General features: G+C 37.6%; 1 protein-coding gene across 3 annotated transcripts in view; it reads right to left on the reverse strand.

Annotated features, from left to right (window-relative positions):
* Nucleotides 1–3,406: 3,406 nt before the first annotated feature.
* The window catches only part of LOC132614142 (nuclear transcription factor Y subunit B-10-like), a 16,360-nt gene continuing 713 nt past the window's right edge, over nucleotides 3,407–19,053 (reverse strand). Inside the window, exons 2-6 of one of the 3 annotated variants that reach the window (XR_009572190.1) lie at nucleotides 13,423–13,552; nucleotides 12,903–12,986; nucleotides 12,702–12,765; nucleotides 5,349–5,399; nucleotides 3,407–3,800 (exon numbers count right to left, since the gene is read on the reverse strand). Coding sequence is in view for 2 of the 3 variants with exons in the window: in XM_060328516.1 (XP_060184499.1) it covers nucleotides 12,709–12,765; nucleotides 12,903–12,986; nucleotides 13,423–13,552 (271 nt within the window). In the remaining variant the exon portion in view is untranslated. Of the gene's footprint in view, nucleotides 3,801–5,348; nucleotides 5,400–7,953; nucleotides 8,765–12,701; nucleotides 12,766–12,902; nucleotides 12,987–13,422; nucleotides 13,553–19,053 lie in introns of those variants that run through there. The other 2 variants (XM_060328516.1, XM_060328517.1) reach the window with 2 other exon arrangements.

A 19,053-nucleotide genomic window follows, 5' to 3' on the forward strand; every position in this document is an offset into this window, starting at 1 on the left:
GAAGACTTTTAAAATTTGTGGTTCAAAATAAATCTTAAATATTTGTGTGGCTGTAAATCATTTCATAAAGTGAATTTGTTTCCAAATTAGGAAAGAGGTCATTCATTTTGGCCCGGATTAAAAAGAAATAAGTTCACATAAATTGAAACAGAGAGTATAAAACAAAAAAATTTGAAATCACATAAATTAAAACAATGACAGGACCACTCTTCAATAATTATGATGAAAGAAAAAATAACATTGACGAAATTTATGGGCAGAAAATTTTTACTGGAAGAACAAAACAAAACAAAAAAGAAAGATATAAAGTGAGAACAACCACAAAAAAAAAAAAAAAAAAAAAAAAAAATGAAGGTGAAAAAGTGTGAGACATTCTAGGAAAAAACAAAAAAAGAGATAGAAATAAAAAGAAAAGAAAGAAAGAAAAAAAGAAGTGAGATTTTAGTAGGAAAAAAAAATAGAAGAACGAAATAAAATTAAAAAAAGTGACATAAGATTTTACTATAAAGAGCAAAAGAAAAAAAGAAATAAAGTGAAACAAAAATAAGGAAAGAGGAAAAGTGTGCAGGGGTGAGTGGCTTTGGGTAAGAAAAGAAAAATATTGGACTTTTCAAAATCTTGTGATGAGAAATCATGCTTGACCAAAAATATAACAATTTTTTTCTGAAAAGGTATTTAGAGTTATGAAAAGGGCATTGGATGTAATATTTGAAGAGGTGAGTATTTTGGTTATTAAACCTTTCGAGTGGACTCATTTGTAGATTTTTCTTTCAAATTCTCCATATAAAACTCCAGAATATTAATATGAAATTTCACCGATGCAATTTGAAATTTCAAAACATTAACTATTTTTTCGAAAATAAATTAGCAATCGGTACTTTTATCGGGACATCATCTCAATGCAAATCAAGATAAAAATATATAACGAAGCCACTATATCAGCATCATATACTCACAAAAGGACCAAAAAATAAAACATACTCGTAAGTTTGTTAAATGATACCACCGTAGCCACTTTTAAAGCCACTAAGAGGTAGCATTTACAAAGTAATTGAAAATAGAATAGTTTTAAAATGCGGCAAAGTAGTTAAAAAGTAGCCATATAAATTTGAGAAAATTTTCCTAAAATTTGTACCGTTACAAGTGGAACTCCTGGACTGTATTTTAGAATTCAAAACTTATACAAGTGAAATTTCAAGACAGTGCTCTGGAATTATAAACTATACAAGTGAACTGTCTTTTTGATTATTTTGTTCCACAGAATTGTTTGTAGAGAGTGTAGAATTTGGCCACAGAGTTTGATATTGAAGTCATGAGTGGCTACAGGAGACGAGCTAGTTCCCCGTTGTGCTAGCAATCGTTTTATTCGGTTGTCTTTCAGCACTTTCGAAAGAAAAAAAGGAGGCAATAAAAGTAGGAATAATTATTGGAATAGACCTTACACTACTTATTCTTGTGTTGGGAATTATAAGAATGGTCATGGTGAGATTATAGCCAATGATCATGGGAATTATATTACGCCATCATGGGCTGGATTCACTCATGATCGTGAGAGGTTGCAAAGAACGAGGCGGCTGTCAACACCAAAAGAACATTTTTACGTTAAGAGAGAGCATAGTAAATGTAGCTATTTCCGCTTTCCAAAACTGTGATTGTTCTTAAATTACTTTATAAATGTTGATTATATTCTAACTTCACAAGTCCGATAGCATATTTCCGGCAAAGTGCAAATATATGCGATTTTTGGACCACTATTTATACTGTGCTGAAGTTGTTTTTTCAAAAAATAAATATATCCAATTTTGAACTACTTCAGAATATGGGAATGAAATTTCAGAACTTTTTTGCCTGAAGAATTACCTTGTCAAGGCCAACCATTGAATATTTTGCTTGAAGTTGAACGTCAACCTACTTTTAGTATTTTGAAGTTGTGTCCTTGATAAGCAAAAATTCGGACAATTTTACAGAAATTATGGTCTTGACAAGGCCTAACTTCAAACATACAATGGTTTGCCAAAGTCAACTTTGGACTTTTCTGACTGAGTTGTGGCCTTGACAATGCCAAACTTATAATATTGCACTTCAAAAATTTTGACATGAAGTTTAAGTAAACAAGTATTTGCCCAAAACCAACAATTTATTCTTCGAATTTGAACAATCAAACACAAGATTTAACAACCAAATCTACCTCAAATTTGAAACATAAGTCCATATATCATAATGTACAAATCTCAATTTAGTAGGGATCTAGTAGCTCAGTTGGTTGGTTGGCTACCTGAACTTTCACTTTGTTAGTGAGGGTTCGAATCTCCATGTTATAATCCCCTCTCCCATTTCCCTTTCCCTACCCCCTATGTAATAATTTTGGAAAGAAAAAAAAAACCTCAATTTACAATTTGCCGAAAGCAATAATAAATTTAGCAAACCCATGCAACTATGGTAATTTGCATTATTTTAATTTTTTTCCTACAACACGCATTTGATTTAAATTTATTTTTTATATTCGGAATTCAAGACCACTTCTTCAAAGCACTTCAATTGCTATAAGTTCGAAAAATATTATCGTACAACAATTACGAAGCAAGAGGAAAAGCATAACAGAAGCAAATCTGTCTTAAGTGACCAATACATGAGGAAATGAGATTTCTTACCTCTTACAATTTGGATAGAAAAAAATGGCCTTTTCATATTTTTTACATGTTTTTTTTCAGATCTCTTATGTGTAAAAAATAAAGACCTCTTGTAAAAAAGGTTATAAAACTAAAAAAAAAGTTTGTAAAGGACTAAAACCCCATTTCTCCCAACTCTGACCAAACTTTTTGAAACAAAAAAGTATAAATTAAATGGGGACGACAGATAGAGGATGAAATATTCATTTTTTTTTTGTGCGGATTGCCCTTCAAAGGCACTGGTCTTTAATTTTTTGCCCTCAAATTGGTGGTCTTTAATTTTGCCCTACGTCTAATACCCCGAGGTTCTGGGTTCGAACCCCAACTCGGTAACAATAAAAAAAAAAAAAAAAAGAATTTCGCAAGGCAGAGATTTAGATTCACAAGACAGAATTTTGAATGCTAAACTTTGCCTGAGGCCTAACTTTGGTACGAAACTCTGCCTTGCGATTTTTTATTTTTTTTTTACTGAGCCGGGATTCGAACCCCAAACCTCATGGTATTAGGCGAAAGACAAAAATTAAAGACCACCAATTTGAGGGACAAAAATTAAAGACCAGTGCCTTTGAAGGATAATCGTGCAAATGACCCATGAAATATTTACCATACTTCCAGTCTTGGGTTACCATGGGCCTCAGAGTCCAAGACTGAGAATTTGGAATCTCATACCTCGCACAAACAAGTACTTTCCAAATTTTGATGACACATCTAAGGAGGTATATCTTGCAACAAGGAGAAGGGAGGAAGACAATTTGACTAGGCGTAAATAGTAGAAAACCCACTATAACATTCTTTTTGGGAAAATGGAGTATCAAAAAACACTAAAGGAACAAAACAGGTCCAAATATTTGGGCACTTAGGTGCTGTACAAACTACAATAGATGGTTTGTTCCAAGTGATCTTCAAAACCAAACAGTATGTACAGAGCGAAAAAGAATTCAAATAGAAGTATAGCAAACAAAATATTTGCAGGAGTTGATCCAGAAATTAGCAGGAATCGTTTATGTGTCTACTCCTCTCAAACAAGAATCAACATTGCTGTTGAACATTTCCTTTCAACAATAAGAGATCAGCAAGAAGAGAAACCGGAAGATACTCGGCATCTGTACCAGCAAAAGACTAATCACTGTTCTGCAAAATGACAAGAAGGATTGGTGTCAAACTTTCAGAGCATACATCTCAATTGAGGTTCCAAAGAAATTGCATTTAGGTCAGCCTTTCCTTAAAATCTTTCAAAGCTCCTCTAAGAAAGACCACACATAGAGAACCAAAAACTGTGAAGTATTTATACAACCAAATCTTAGTCCAGCAATCGCAATAGGGGCTCTCCACAATCCACAGTTCAACACAAGAATGCCAACATCACTTCTGGTCCTATCATTAAAACATGTGAATAACCAGATAGGAAGTTGGCGCAGATCGTGATATTTTTAAGGTCAAGTTTTGTGTTCGTGCATGATGGTAATATCTGGTTATAGTTAAGGACAAAGATAATTAAGATTGGCAGTTTAAAGTAGTTTATTATGAAAAAAAAAGGATAACACTACAAAATGTTGGTTACGCTCTTCTTACTTAAGGGAAAAGTTATCTAAAAATGAGGAACTAAGGGGAAAATTTTACGTTCCCAAACAAAGGGGAAAACTTGACACAATTACAACTAACAACTTCATATAAAGAAGATATGCAGTAGAAGTGGTTTAAAATTGCACAAAGTGAGGGCAAGCATGTCACACAACATATCCAGGCAAGCGCGGTGCTATAATAGTAGGCACTGGAATTTCTCTTCTTCTTTTTTTGGTTAAATATATAGGCAGCCTCCTAAGTTGCCATTTTTTTTTCATTTTGACACTTAAACCAAGATTAATACTTATTGAACACCTGAAGTGAATACAAATTGCGTCAATTAGACACATATTTTGCAGCTCCAAACAAACAAAAGTGTTAGATCACTTGTTGCCAACGTGGCAAGTAAGACCAATAAGAAAAAAAAAACGTCACCGAGAAAAAAAAAAGCCAAAAATAAAAAGAGAAACAGTGACGAGAATCAACAGATCCCCTTATTAGCAGCACCCAAACGCACTGTCACCATTGTAGTCCCTTAGTGGAAAGGTGCTCTAGTAGCTCTGTCCACTTGTTCATCCCCAAAAATCGCAATACCACCTCCATCGCCGCTTACAATTGTCCTCCGTCGACGACTTTAGATGCCCATTAGGTCCTCGGGCCTAGATATTCTATCTTTCGCCTCCGGTGTTGGTACAAAATCTTGAGAATTTTATGGGTTATTGGAGATGAGAACTGGGTTGGGTTTCTTATGGACGTGAACTTAGATGGTAAAGGTGTGGGCTTTCATCTGGGTTTCAGTTTGGGCTTGGGCTTCGCAGTGGTGGAGATGCGACAGAGTGGAGGAGGAGCTAGGCAGGAGAGTAATAGAGGTGGTTTGCACAATGGTGACGGTGGATTGGAGGTGGTTTGCAAGGGCTACGGAGGTCGAGATACGGCGGTAGAAAATAAGGAGATTGAAAAAAGAAAAATTCACGCACTCAAAGGTGGTGTCACACTGTGCCATGGCAGCAACATGTGTCTAATTGACACAATTTGTCTTCACTTCAAGTGTTCAACAGGTACTTCAATTGGTTTAGGTGTTAAAATGGGAAAAAGAAACACAAGTTTAAGGGTCACCTATATATTCAGCCTTTTTTTTTGTATGCATCCAAAGTTTCTTTATTCATCCTACATGAAGGAATAAATAGTGATTAGAACTGAACAAGCTACAACGAGAAAAATGCCAATTTGATCGAATCTGAGAGCAATCCAGCCTCAAGAGCATGCGCTGACATTCATGTAACTGCAGAAACTAGAAAAGAAACCCAAGAATAATCAAACTTTGAGAAGAATCAATAGCTATACTGCAAGAGGTGGAAGAAGCCGAGGTCAATTGAGCTTGAAGCTATGTTGCTTGGACTCTTCAATATCCTTGCCTCATCAGTGTTCGATTTGGGTGGGGGTGTAGGTGTGGGGTCTACATCGGATTTGACCAACATACTTTGGGTGCTTTGACTATATGTATGATCAAGTAGTATTGATCGATTGCGTATTTATTTATTTTTTAAAATTGGGGGTAGGGGAAGGAAAAATGGGGGAGGGATTACAATGTGGGGTATCGAACCCTCACCAATAAGTTGAAAGTTCAGGTAGCTAACCAACTGAGCTACTAAGATTCCCCTTGCGTATTTAGTTTAATATTTAGGTATATGTCATGTACATGTAGTAATTTAAAGTATGCGAGAATATTTTGCTATTACACGAGATATCTTATAAATAAAATATTAGGTGTTTATAAATAATGAAATTTTATTAGTTTTAGTTCAACACTTTCATTAATGGAATGTACACTTATATATGTCGTAATATACATTTATTGGCCGCACCTAAGGGTGTGGCCTAGTGGTCAATGAAGTGGATTGAGAATCATGAGGTCTCAGGTTCAAATCCCAGCAGAGACAAAAAAAACTATGCGATTCCTTTTTTAGCCTTGGTGGACAGAATTACCTGATACCTGTTGTTGGTGGGAGGTGGCAGGTATCCCGTTGAATTAGTCGAAATGCGAGCAACCTGATCCGGACACTGAGGTCATATGTATCTTAGCACCCATATCTACACTTGAATCCATATCCCCGAATCTTAAAATTTATATGATGAAAAATCCAACCTCTAGATCCACACTTGCATCGGGTACCCACACCCTCAAAAGACCTTAACCATAGGAAGCAACTTCTCATTCTTTTACTTTTTTTATAACAAAGAAGTCCGCTTAGAGTTTGATTGTTAGGACCAACCATACCTTTTGGAATTCGGGAATAATAAGCTCACCCTTTACCCTACTCCACCTAAATAGCAGGCTTAGTTCACATGGCGCAAGACTCGAACCTGTGACCTTAATCACAAGTTCCTCAACCTCTTCCACTTGTACTAAGAGCCCGTCTGGATTAGCTGATTGTAAATAGTTGATAACCTTTAAGTGCTGAAAAGTACTCTTAAGTGCTGAAACTAATTTTATAAATAAGCAGTTACGTGTTTGGATAGAAGTGCTGAAACTGCTAATAAGCAGTTGATGTGTTTGTTAGAATGACTAAAATACCCTAACCATTTTTGCAAAAAAATGTAAATTTAAAAGTATCCTGGTAAAAAAGGAGGAACAGGGAATATAGAGTGAGGAGGAAGTTAGGAATTTTGTTTTTTGGAAAGATATTTTGAGAAATAGGAAAACCATTAAGGATATAATAGTAAAATACTTGGTCAAACCAAAAATACTTATAAGCTAAAAACCCATTACTTGGGGGCTTTCACTTGGATGTTTACCAAATGCATAGATAAGCTAAAAAGTGCTTATAAGCTTTAGTCAAACACCCTCTAAGCCCCGAGGGCCATTCATTTCCTTATTTATTTTTTTAACCTTTTGTAAGTGAAAGAAATCATCATTCCATTTCTTCCTTCTCCAAGTTCTGATTATAAACGACTGAATTTGTTACAGGATAACTTGCCATTATCATAACAATCTATTATGTGCTTCTACATCCAACATTTTTGTGATAAAGTACTACATCCAGCATTTATAACTATTATCCTAGTTCTATACTATCCTCTCTTGTATGTTTGTTTGTTTTTCTTAAAGAAAAAAATCATACGACCTCTTTACCATGGATCTACCACCAGATATCGATATGATCACCAATTTAAGAGAAATGACACGTTCTATAGATTATGTGGGCAAGATTAACTACTCAAAATGACAGGCAAAAATAACCCATTTTCCACAATTGAAGCACTTCCATATTATGAAAATTGTATATGTTATACCTTACTCCCTCCTATTATTGAAGTACAACAAACCATCGAAGGATGTGGTGGAACGGTAAAAGTTCCTTCACCCTTAACAATTTAAGCCTGGGGAGCGGAGTCCTCTCCGGGAGGGAGCGATAAAACCCATCGAGAGCTTACTACCGGATTAGTCAGGCCAGTGAGTTCTGACCACTGGGTGCTTGAAGCATAAACTAAATAAATAAATAAATAAATAAATAAATAAGGAAATACAACACCACTGGTACACAGGTAGTCTGAAAGTAACCTGGCATTTATTTATTTATTTTTGTTTTTTATCAGAAAGTAACTTGGCATTTTAAACATCAAGTCGAGCATATATCCATAAAATAAAATTAGACCTTTTTTTAATTAATTATTAGAATAAGGCTTCCAATGTTATACACAAAAAATTGCACAACCGTGTTTCTCTCAAGTATTTTATTCACGCTTCATCAACTCTGTGGATCAAACTAATATTTTTAATACAAAGATGATTGCTAGATACATTCTGTCCCTCAAAATAAAATGTCTCATATCCTTTTATTGTGTTCTACAACAAGGAGGAAATTGTGGACATATCATTTCATGAAAATTAACATAATCCATCTTTACTTATCTGAGCACAAACTTTCCCCTATCTTTCAACAACCATGCAAAACAAAACAACGAAATGAACTTAAAGGTCGTTTGATTGTTGGTTAGAGTTATGCAGGTTTCAGTAATGCAGGGTTTAGTTATCATGTATTACTAATTCATGTATTAGTTATTCCATCTTCTACCCTGCATAAAGCGATACATAAATTTACTCATAACCTATATACGTTTTAGTTATGCGGGATTATAAACTGGTAACCAAGCACCGTACATGATGCACTGAATTTCATACATAGCAACTAAAATGCTACCAAACATGTAGTAGTTATGCTGATTTTAATACATAAATAGTTCACTTCCTAACAAGCAACCAAACGACCCCTCAAGGAATACCATGAAGAATCTGTATTTACCTTCAACTAGCTCTTTTATTTCACCTTCATCTCTCGATGTCCAGTAAATTTCAAAGGATAACAGAAATAATAGGAGTTGTTAAGTTTCTGCCACCGGGGGTAGCTCAATTAGCAAAGGTTGAGGGACTTATGTCTTAGGTCACAAGTTCGAACCTTGTGCTGAGCGAACTAAGTCCAATATTTAAGTGAGGGTAGAACGGCGGCCACGTCATCCCCGAGTTCTGAAGGCTGTAATTTCAGTCATAAATATAAATAAATAAATAAATAAATAAATAAAAGAGTCTCACTTGTAAAGTTTTGGGGTGACTTCACAACTTGTGCAATATTACTTTTATATAGGACATGTTACCTTCCTAAAAATAGAGAAGGAATTGTTAAGATCCTAGTGAGGGTTTGTGCATTAAGGATAAGGCATTAAGGATAAGGAACACTGCTCCAACATGAATAGATAGCTATGTTACCTAGGCTCTCATTTTCCTCAACTTAACTCAATTTAACAAGTATAAATTGTGTGTGGTACACTGTGTGGATCTTTCAAAATATCAATAACCTATGTTGCTTGGATTCTTCAAAAATGTCAACAGGTGTGTCGGATCCTCCACAAGTAGTGCATTTTTGGAGGATCTGACAGGGGTGCAACAACATTTTTGAAGAGTCCAAGCAACATAGTCAATAACTTGCTAAAAGTTGGGCACATGTGCCAGATACTTGTGTGCATCCTACCGCATACATAAATGGGTGAGACAAGAAGCAATTCAGTGAGAGCTATGTTGCTCGGACTCTTCAAAAATGTCAACGGGTGCGTGTCGGATTCTCCAAAAGTAGTGTATTTTGGAGAATCCGAGACGGGTGCGGCATCAGAAGTGAAGAATTCGCGCAACTTAGAGTGAGAGTCCATTGTATTCATAAGCAATAAAAACTTTTAAATTTGATACATTTTATCATTGATTAGGTAGGTCAACATATCGACAGATATGTATCCATGTCACACAACCTTCCTTTAGCAAAGAATGCCAATCTTAAAGGTTTGTCTCTCTATTTAATTTCATGATATCAAGCCAACAAGAAAATTAAACAGCAAAATACTGAGAAGCTCCTTGAACTTGTCAAACCATTTCATTTAGACAAGAGCGACCTATTGAACACTTGAAGTATGTGCAAATCGTGCCTATTGAACACAATACTAACAGTGACCAAACACGGGTGACAGTGCCTCATGTTTTTCCGAAAATGAGTTCGACGGCACGATATCACCAGAGATAGGAAATCCCAGGACGCTTCGAAAACTCTATGCCAGATACTACAATACTTTCTTCCGGTTGAATAACGCCCGAAATTAGTGAACTTATAGCAACTAATCCGGCTTGATGCCTATTAATTGTAGATTGTCCGGCTAGATTCTGTCAGAGATAGCAAACTTCAGAACTTGGATACCTTTTCCTGCAAGTCAATGCTTTTTCTGGGTCTAGGTCAAAGCTGGCTTGAAGTCATTGGATTTCTGGCATAACAAGCTCTCTAGTGAAGTACCGGTCATTTACAGAGCTTAAGAATGTCACTCTTTGAAGAAGTGCTCTGGTATTTCCTTTTTGTGTTTGTGATAAATTGTAAGTATGTCGTATATTCTTAAGTTGCACGTCAGTGTCTTCATTTTTTGAAATAATGTGTGAAAAATAGTCAGAAGATGAAGGGTATGAAAAAGAGAGCCATGTCAGCAGATTAGGGTTTTGGTGAACCAAGCTTTAGTTGAACGGATAGGGATTTGGCCACCCAACACAGGTGCGGTTCTAGAAGTCAGACACATCACCTAAATCGTAGGATTCGGGGATAGGAATAGGAGTATGGGCACAGGTGTCAAGACACAAATGTATATTTATGAAATATATAAGAATATACTTCAACAATTAATCGAAACTATTAAAATAAAGCTAGTATAATGAGATTCTTTGTAAACACTTAGTATTTTATTCATAAGCTAGCTCGTTTAAAAACAAAGTGGTCTAGTAATTTATGTGAATATATATAGGACATAAACCAAAAAGCAAAACAAATACCTAATCAACCTATACTTCTTGGTTGTAGGTGTAGTCAAAGAACCCACGATACATTGACCAAATCCAGTGCCAATCCACACGCACAACCAAATTGTGTAGGACTGACACGGTTGCGGCAAGGATTTAAAAGATCTGAGCAACATAGCCTTTTCCATTAATCATTCACCATCCTTGGATCGTTATTCTTAGACCGAGAATGAATTGGTATGCGATTCGAAGTTCACTAGCTGTAGGTATCACAAGTCTGTGAAACATAGGTAGACAACTGAGGATTATTGATAATTGATGCTTCCCCTGTTCGTCCAGCCAGTCCTTGTCCCCCCTCCCCCAAAACCCAAAAACCCCCCAAAAGAAAAAAAATATCAAGGTCAATTTTCTTATATTATTGGACTTCTGGAAACAACAGCCCTTTGACTTCTCCACAATTTTTTATTTGAATAATTTTTATTTTTATTTTTGATCAAGTAAAAGTATTTTCATTCATAAACATGGCCAAAAATAACAACCGTATACAAGGGATATACCAAAAGATAAAGAATCTACAAAATATAATTCTCTACAAACTCCACCCAATCCCCTATACAACTAGGAACTTTCTGATTATACCAAAAGAAAATAAGGGAGCGGAGACTACTCCTCAACTGAGAAAACTTGACTCTATTCCTTCAAAAGCTCTCTTGTTTCTCTCATTCCAAACTACCCACATCAATGCAAGCGGAACTACGTTCCAAGCCCTTCGTCTTCTCCTCCTTCTCTCACTCTTCCAACTGACCATCAACTCTTTCACAGTTTTTGGCATTGCCCAAGAAGTGTTGAACCACCTAAACATGTCCCACCACAATCTCATGGTAAACCCACAATGTAGAAGAAGATGGTCCACGTCCTCCCCCGTCTCCTTGCACATGTAGCATCAACTGATGCAAACAACCTTTCTCTTTCTAAGATTTTCCGCCGTCAAAATCACTCTAGTGGCTATCCAAGTGAAAAAACACACCTTCCTCGGCACACTTGGAACCCATATTGCATTACATGGGAAATCAACTTCCTAAATAACCAAAAGTTTCTCATAAAAAACTTCACCAAGAACACTCCATTATTTCCCCGGGCCCACCACCACACATCAGGATTATCCACCGGATTGACTTGCCTATGAAGCAAATCTATCAATCTTTGAAACTAGTCCACTTCCCAATCTTGAAAATCCCTTCTAAATCTCAAATCCCAAAAAGTCTCTCCACCTGAGTCCCCCTAATCTGTTGAATTGTCAAATCTCTTTGGCAAGATATTCTGTATAAAGGGCAGCCCGGTGCACTAAGCTCCCGCTATGCGCGGGATCCGGGGAAGGGCCGGACCACAAGGGTCTATTGTACGCAGCCTTACCTTGCATTTCTGCAAGAGGTTGTTTCCACGGTTCGAACCCGTGACCTCCTGGTCACATGGCAACAACTTTACCAGTTACGCCAAGGCTCCCCTTCATATTCTGTATAAACTCTGGAAATCATCTTTCAATAATATGTTCCCACACCAGTTGTGTCACCAAAAATATACCCTCCGCCCTTGAATGAGATATTTTTCACAATTTTTTTTTATTTGAATAATATAAGGGAGTTAATTGCTTCTTATTTCAACAACGTCTTATTTCTGTAAGTGGCAGATAAAGCAAAGTGCAAAGATAGAGAAGAAGGCTTTGATAATCCATCAAAAACTCTAATTTTAGGACATAATGGAAGGGAAGGACCAAAGATACTTCGAGGGAGTTCCAGCTATCATTTCTTCCATGAAGGCTAGTTGCTTAATGAATTTGTTTGGCTGGAGCAATCAATGTGATGTAAATAATGTTAATCAATTTTTGGAAATTTGTTGGCTCTTTAAGTTTTATTTATATATGAGTCAACGTTACTTTGTAAAATATAGCATCCACTGGGTGCAACAGCCAACAGAGCAACAAAACTTTTGTTACCTGATATAAAAATGTATCACAAAACGTAAAAGAGCCGTACCAAGTCATGACATGAGGGGGTCAATTTACTAAAAGAGAGAAGCTGCACCTTATAACATTTAAAGATAAAAGCACATCATTAGAGAAAGACTTTTAGGGTAAGAGAAAAACTTACTTAAAATTCATATTTGGGAATTTCCATAGTCTAAGCCTTGTGCAAAAGAACCGTCATAGACAAACTGTCATTTTCAATAAGAAGTATTAGGTGTCTTATTAAATAATACCCAAGTAACTTAATCTTTCAAGGTCAAAAGAACTACCACATGGTGAACCAAATGAGCCAAAGAAGGAACAGAAGAAAATGCAACCATGTTACCTGAGTATTCGGCCCAAGCTGACTTCCAGCTATATCTTTTCTAACAGATGCATCTCCAACCCTTGCAGATCCCTTGGCATCTCCCTGATATCAGTTTCAAATCACAATACATTTTAATGAAAAATCAGAGTTTAAGAGAAAAAGGAATCTATTTCAATGATGTGGAGAACTATGTGTACCTCCATCTACAACCCCATTGATTGACCCATGTGACCCAGCAGAGAAAGTTGTCCAGAAACCACAGAAACAACATGTACTTAGTTGATTATAGGATAAAATGCGGCTGAATTACAAAATCTAGAAACTACAGTAGTAAAGTCCATATAAACCAAAAATACACCATGCAACATATAGAAGATGGCAATTGGCAAATGCACTACTTCGTACATTCTCTTATCAATTTCCTCACAAACCAAATGACAGGGAAGCCTAATAGAACATAAAATTAAAAAAATAAAAGCTGTTCGTATGAGAAACAAGTCCCAAAACCATTAAGGACATGAAGAAGAATTGCAGTTACCTCTCTGTACCTAGTCAAATAGACCTTGAGCGGGTCAACGTAGTCCTCAAATCCTAAGGTAGCCAGGGCGGATAGTAAATCCTCTCCATTGATCGTCTTTCTCTTCTCTTTTTGACACTTGTCACTAGCTCTATAAAATAAAAGAGAACTTATTTAGAACATGCAAGAAGAGTGTTTGTTACTTCCACGTGTCATCATTCTACTAAATCTCGTTATCTATATGTATAGAAGTCACCCTCCAACAACAAACATTTAACAACGTAACACATGTCTTCTACTCAAGTACCAACAGATATATTTGCATTCTAACTTCCCAAATGTATTCAATAAAGACATTTACATCAATATACAACAACCCGTATGATCCAGAAAAAGAAATAACAGTAAAACAATACCAGCAATAAGATTTTAGCTACATCAATACCAGCAAAATGGCATAGACAATGATCATATACAATATCTAACACTAAAAGGAAAATATTCAATGTCCCAAATTCTGACGTCCACCCCACCCACCCACCCCGGCCGGACTCTTAACTAAGAATAGTGGAAAGCTGGGCATGTCATGGTTTTGATAGAATGACCTAATTGGGACAAGAACCTCGTCAAAGAAAGGTAAAATAGGAAACAGGACTTCTATTTTTAGAAAAGGGACTGGAGTGTGAACATCCAAACAGGGGAAAATAACTCGGTATGGCAAGATCACGTGAATAACAATGTGCAGACACAGCAACTCTGCATGATCACAGGCAAAAGTGCAGCAGTGGATTACCTTCTACTTTTGAGGATATTTCATGGTTTTGATAGAATGACCTAATTGGGACAAGAACCTCGTCAAAGAAAGATAAAATAGGAAACAGAACTTCTATTTTTAGAAAAGGGACTGCAGTGTGAACATCCAAACAGAAGAAAATAACTCGGTATGGCAAGATCACGTGAATAACAATGTGCAGACACACCAACTCTGCATGATCACAGGCAAAAGTGCAGCAGTGGATTACCTTCTACTTTTGAGGATATTTTACTACGAAAAACAGAAAAACAAAGAACTAAAGGCTTGCTTCACAAACTGTTACCTTTCTCAAAGAAAAGAGTGTGCTTCCAATAGCTCTTCTTTTTTACTCACTAACCGAGAAGAAAAAGCAGCTATTCTACTCTTGGTTCAACTATTAACCATTCTAACAAATGTCACAAGTAGAAACAATAAAGTCTCTGACAATGCTTTGTGTACCAAATTTTCTTTGTGAGCATGGGGAAGAATTGTTGTTGTTGTTGTATCGTAGACAGTGACATGCTATCATTCCCACCTTTTTCCATTTTATTTTTTGCCTTCCTCCCTACTCTGTGCTGTCTCATCGATCCAAGTACTACTATTCTTCTGACTTGTAAATGTCGTGAATTCAGCTGCTAGTCATTGAGGAGGTGGCAGGCAAGGGGAACAGTGAAAAGGAATTAGAAAGGAATTATAACAGCCAAGGAAGAGCGGGACGGAATTTCCAGCAGGGAGCTGTGTGTTGTCTGGTAATTCATAGAAAACCTTCCCTCCTTCTCTGTTAAGTGCAATGGAAAGAACACCAACCAGACATCCTATTGATGTTCTCAAAGGAGAAATATTTTTAAAAGGCTATCTTTGCCATGTATTAAAAAAATCGGAAAGAAAACAGGAGAAAGACCACAAAAGTTTGTATCTCTAAGAGACTGTTGACCTGAAACATACACCAAGTAGTTATTTATTTCCATATACAAAAACATAGAAGAAGTTCCAAGGATAATACACAATTAAAAAAAAAAACTCTAAAACGGAACCATCTGAGCCTAAAAGGAATCCCAACAAAATTTCTTCAAATGAGAATTTACCCAAATTATATAAACCTCTAAGCGTACAGTTTAAAGATGGAAACTTACCTAGTACAATGCCACAAAACTTGAGTTGACATAGCTATCATTATGATTTAGTATAAAGTACTCCCTCGATCCATCTCAAATTAGATGTTGTGTTTCTCTCTTACACGCCCCTTAAGAAGATATCAATTAGGAGGGGTTTTGACTATTTTACCCTTATTTATGTCTTGAAATTGCCTGGTATATTAACAGGCATTACCGTGTTAGCTTTGCCGTTCGGAATGGTACAAAAAAGGGAACCAAATTTCTTTAATGTGGCACACATCAACTATATTATCGATATAGATTTGTCATCATAAAAAAAAAATATATAGATATAGATATATAGGGGTATTGCTAACACTTAGTAACTTGCTCAGCCATCATATAAAGGAGAGCTACGAACAATGACTTGAAAGAGACTGAAATCATCTCAAGAACGGTAGTCAAAAAGTCCGGGGACAAAAATATAGGACAGATCCATTCAGCTACTTGGTTACATAAAATCATATTAATAAATACTACACCTTCCTTTTAATGTGTTCCCGAAGAATTAACAACAACAACAACAACAAGCCCAGTATAATCCCACCATGTGGGGTCTGGGGAGGGTAGAGTGTACGCAAACCTAACCCCCACCTTGAAAGGTAGGACGGCTGTTTCCGAAAGACCCTCGGCTCAAGAGAGAAGAACAAGAGAGGAAAACAAGACAGAAGGACAGATAGGACCAAGCATATCGAAAACAATATGAAAACAAGGAATAACAAAAGCGAGAAAGTCATGGTAGAACAGTCCGGAAAGAAAGGAGCATTAACTACTATAGATAAATAAGATACCCAAAGTGCAACAGCCCAACAAATATAAGCAGCAATCAAATGCAGAAATCAAATGGTAATAAACAAATGAGCTAAACTACAACTACTATGGTGAAAGGATAAGCCACCTAGCCTTCTATCCAAATCGGAGTCCTCCACAACCTCCTATCTAAGGTCATGTCCTCGGTGAACTGAAACTGTGCCATATCCTGTCTAATCACCTCTCCCCAATACTTCTTCGGCCTCCCTTTGCCTCTCCTGAAACTGTCATAGCCAACCTCTCACACCTCCGCACTGGAGCATCTGTGTCTCTCCTATTCACATGCCCAAACCATCTCAGCCTCACTTCCCGCATCTTGTCCTCCACCGATGCCACTCCCACCTTGTCTCGGATATCTTCATTCCTAATTCTATCCCTCCTAGTGTGCCCACACATCCACCGCAGCATTCGCATTTCCGCGACTTTCATCTTCTGAACGTGAAATTTCTTGACTGGCCAACACTCCGCCCCGTACAATAAAGTCAGTCTAACCACCACTTTGTAGAACTTGCCTTTAAGTTTTTGTGGCACTTTCTTATCACACAGCACTCCGGAGGCGAGCTTCCATTTCATCCACCCTGCACCAATACGATGTGAAACATCGTCGTCGATATCCCCATCTCCCTGTATAATAGACCCAAGATACTTGAAACTTCCTTTCTTTTGAATGGCCTGGGTACCAAGCCTCACTTCCCCGTCAGCCTCACGCGGTAGGCCACTGAACCTGCACTCCAAGTATTCTGTCTTGGTCCTACTCAATTTAAATCCTTTAGACTCCAACGTCTGTCTCCAGCCCTCCAGCTTATCGTTAACTCCGTTGCGAGTCTCGTCAATCAGGACTATGTCATCCGCGAATAACATACACCAAGGCACCTCACCTTGTATTTATCGCGTCAATTCATCCATCACCAGGGCGAATAAAAACGGGCTAAGAGCTGATCCCTGATGCAACCCCATCATAACAGGGAAGTGCTCCGAGTCTCCTCCTACCGTCCTTACCCTGGTCTTAGCTCCATCATACATGTCCTTTATCGCTCTAATGTACGCCACAGGTACACCTTTAGCCTCCAGGCATCTCCATAGGACCTCTCTTGGCACTTTGTCGTAGACCTTTTCTAGGTCAATGAATACCATGTGCAAGTCCCTTTTCCGCTCCCTATACTGCTCCACCAATCTCCTTACAATATGAATGGCTTCTGTAGTCGAGCGCCCCAGCATGAATCCAAACTGGTTCTCTGAAATAGACACACCTCTCCTCACCCTCATTTCCACCACCCTTTCCCACACTTTCATAGTGTGACTTAGCAGCTTGATACCTCTATAGTTGTTGCAGCTTTGAATGTCTCCCTTGTTCTTGTACACGGGAATCATTGTACTCCACCTCCATTTTTCCGGCATCTTCGCTGTCTTGAAAATGACATTAAACAACCCAGTCAGCCACTTCAAGCCTACCCTGCCTGCATTCTTCCAAAATTCCCCAGGAATCTCGTCAGGTCCGGTCGCTCTTCCCCTGCACATCCTACGAACAGCTCCCTTAACCTCCTCAACCTTTATACTCTTACAATATCCAAAGTCGCGACGCCTATCCGAGTGCTCCAAGTCTCCCAACACAATGTCTCTGTCCCCTCCTTCGTTCAAGAGTTCATGAAAGTATGACTGCCATCTCTGTCTAATGCGAGATTCCTGTACCAACACTTGGTCATCCTTGTCCTTGATGCACTTCACTTGATCCAAGTCGCATGCCTTCCTCTCTCTCGCCTTGGCGAGCTTAAATAGCTTCTTATCCCCACCTCTGTCCTCTAGTTCTGCATAAAGGCGTTCAAAGGCTGCCGTTTAGCCGCCGAAACTGCCAACTTCGCCTCCTTTCTCGCCATCTTATACTTTTCCCTGTTCGTCCGCTTCTCTTCATCATCCTTGCTATCTACCAACTTCACATATGCCTGCTTCTTTGCTTCTACCTTCCCTTGGACTTCTCCATTCCACCACCAATCCCCTCGGTGCCCACCACGGCGACCTCGTGAGACCCCCAATACCTCTCTAGCTGCTTCCCTAATGCAACTGGCCGTCCTATCCCACATACTGCTCGCATCCCCCCTACTATCCCACGCTCCCATAGCCATCAACTTCTCCCCCATCTCTAGGGCACTAGACAGAGTCAAACTACAAAAAAAGGGGGAGCTTACTCGCTAGTGATAAAAATGATGAATTCAGATACGCGTTCCGGAAATCATGCTTGGCCATAAAATTCCATAATTTGAACACCAATAAGTTGTTTTCACTTGTTTCACTTCAAATCTCTTACAAAAACTTCAAAAACAACTCTAATTTGTACTCGGCCAAACACAACTCCAATTTCAAAATGCCATTTTTCACTTTGAAAACATTCCGTTTGGCCAAGAGAATTTTTCATTTTTTTTTGAAATATTTTTCACTTTATTTGGAAATGAATGTTCAGCCATAAAAATTCCAAATACAACTACACCTAAAAGCCTGTTTTCACTATTTTTCACTTTGTGTACATTCAAACAACCAAATATTCTTTGCAAAAAGTATAACCAAACACAACTCCAACTTCAAAATTCGAAATAAAGTGAAAAATATTTGGTTTTCATGGCCAAACGCCATTAAAATCTACTTTTTCCAAATACTCACAATTTTCATGGCCAAACGGGCCCTTAGTATAAACGTACTACTCCCTCCGTCCCAATTTAAGTGTCTTAGTTTGACTAGGTACGAAGTTAAATAAAGAGACTTTTGAATCTTATGATCCAAAATTAAAAATGTGTGTACTATACTAAAATGTCTTCTCTGAATCATGTGGTTATAAACTTGTGTGTAAGATGCTACTCTTTTTGGGACAGACTAAAACGGAAAGTAAGACACTTAAATTAGGAC

The sequence above is a fragment of the Lycium barbarum genome, chromosome 10 (assembly GCF_019175385.1).
Source record: "Lycium barbarum isolate Lr01 chromosome 10, ASM1917538v2, whole genome shotgun sequence".
Classification (NCBI taxonomy): domain Eukaryota; kingdom Viridiplantae; phylum Streptophyta; class Magnoliopsida; order Solanales; family Solanaceae; genus Lycium; species Lycium barbarum.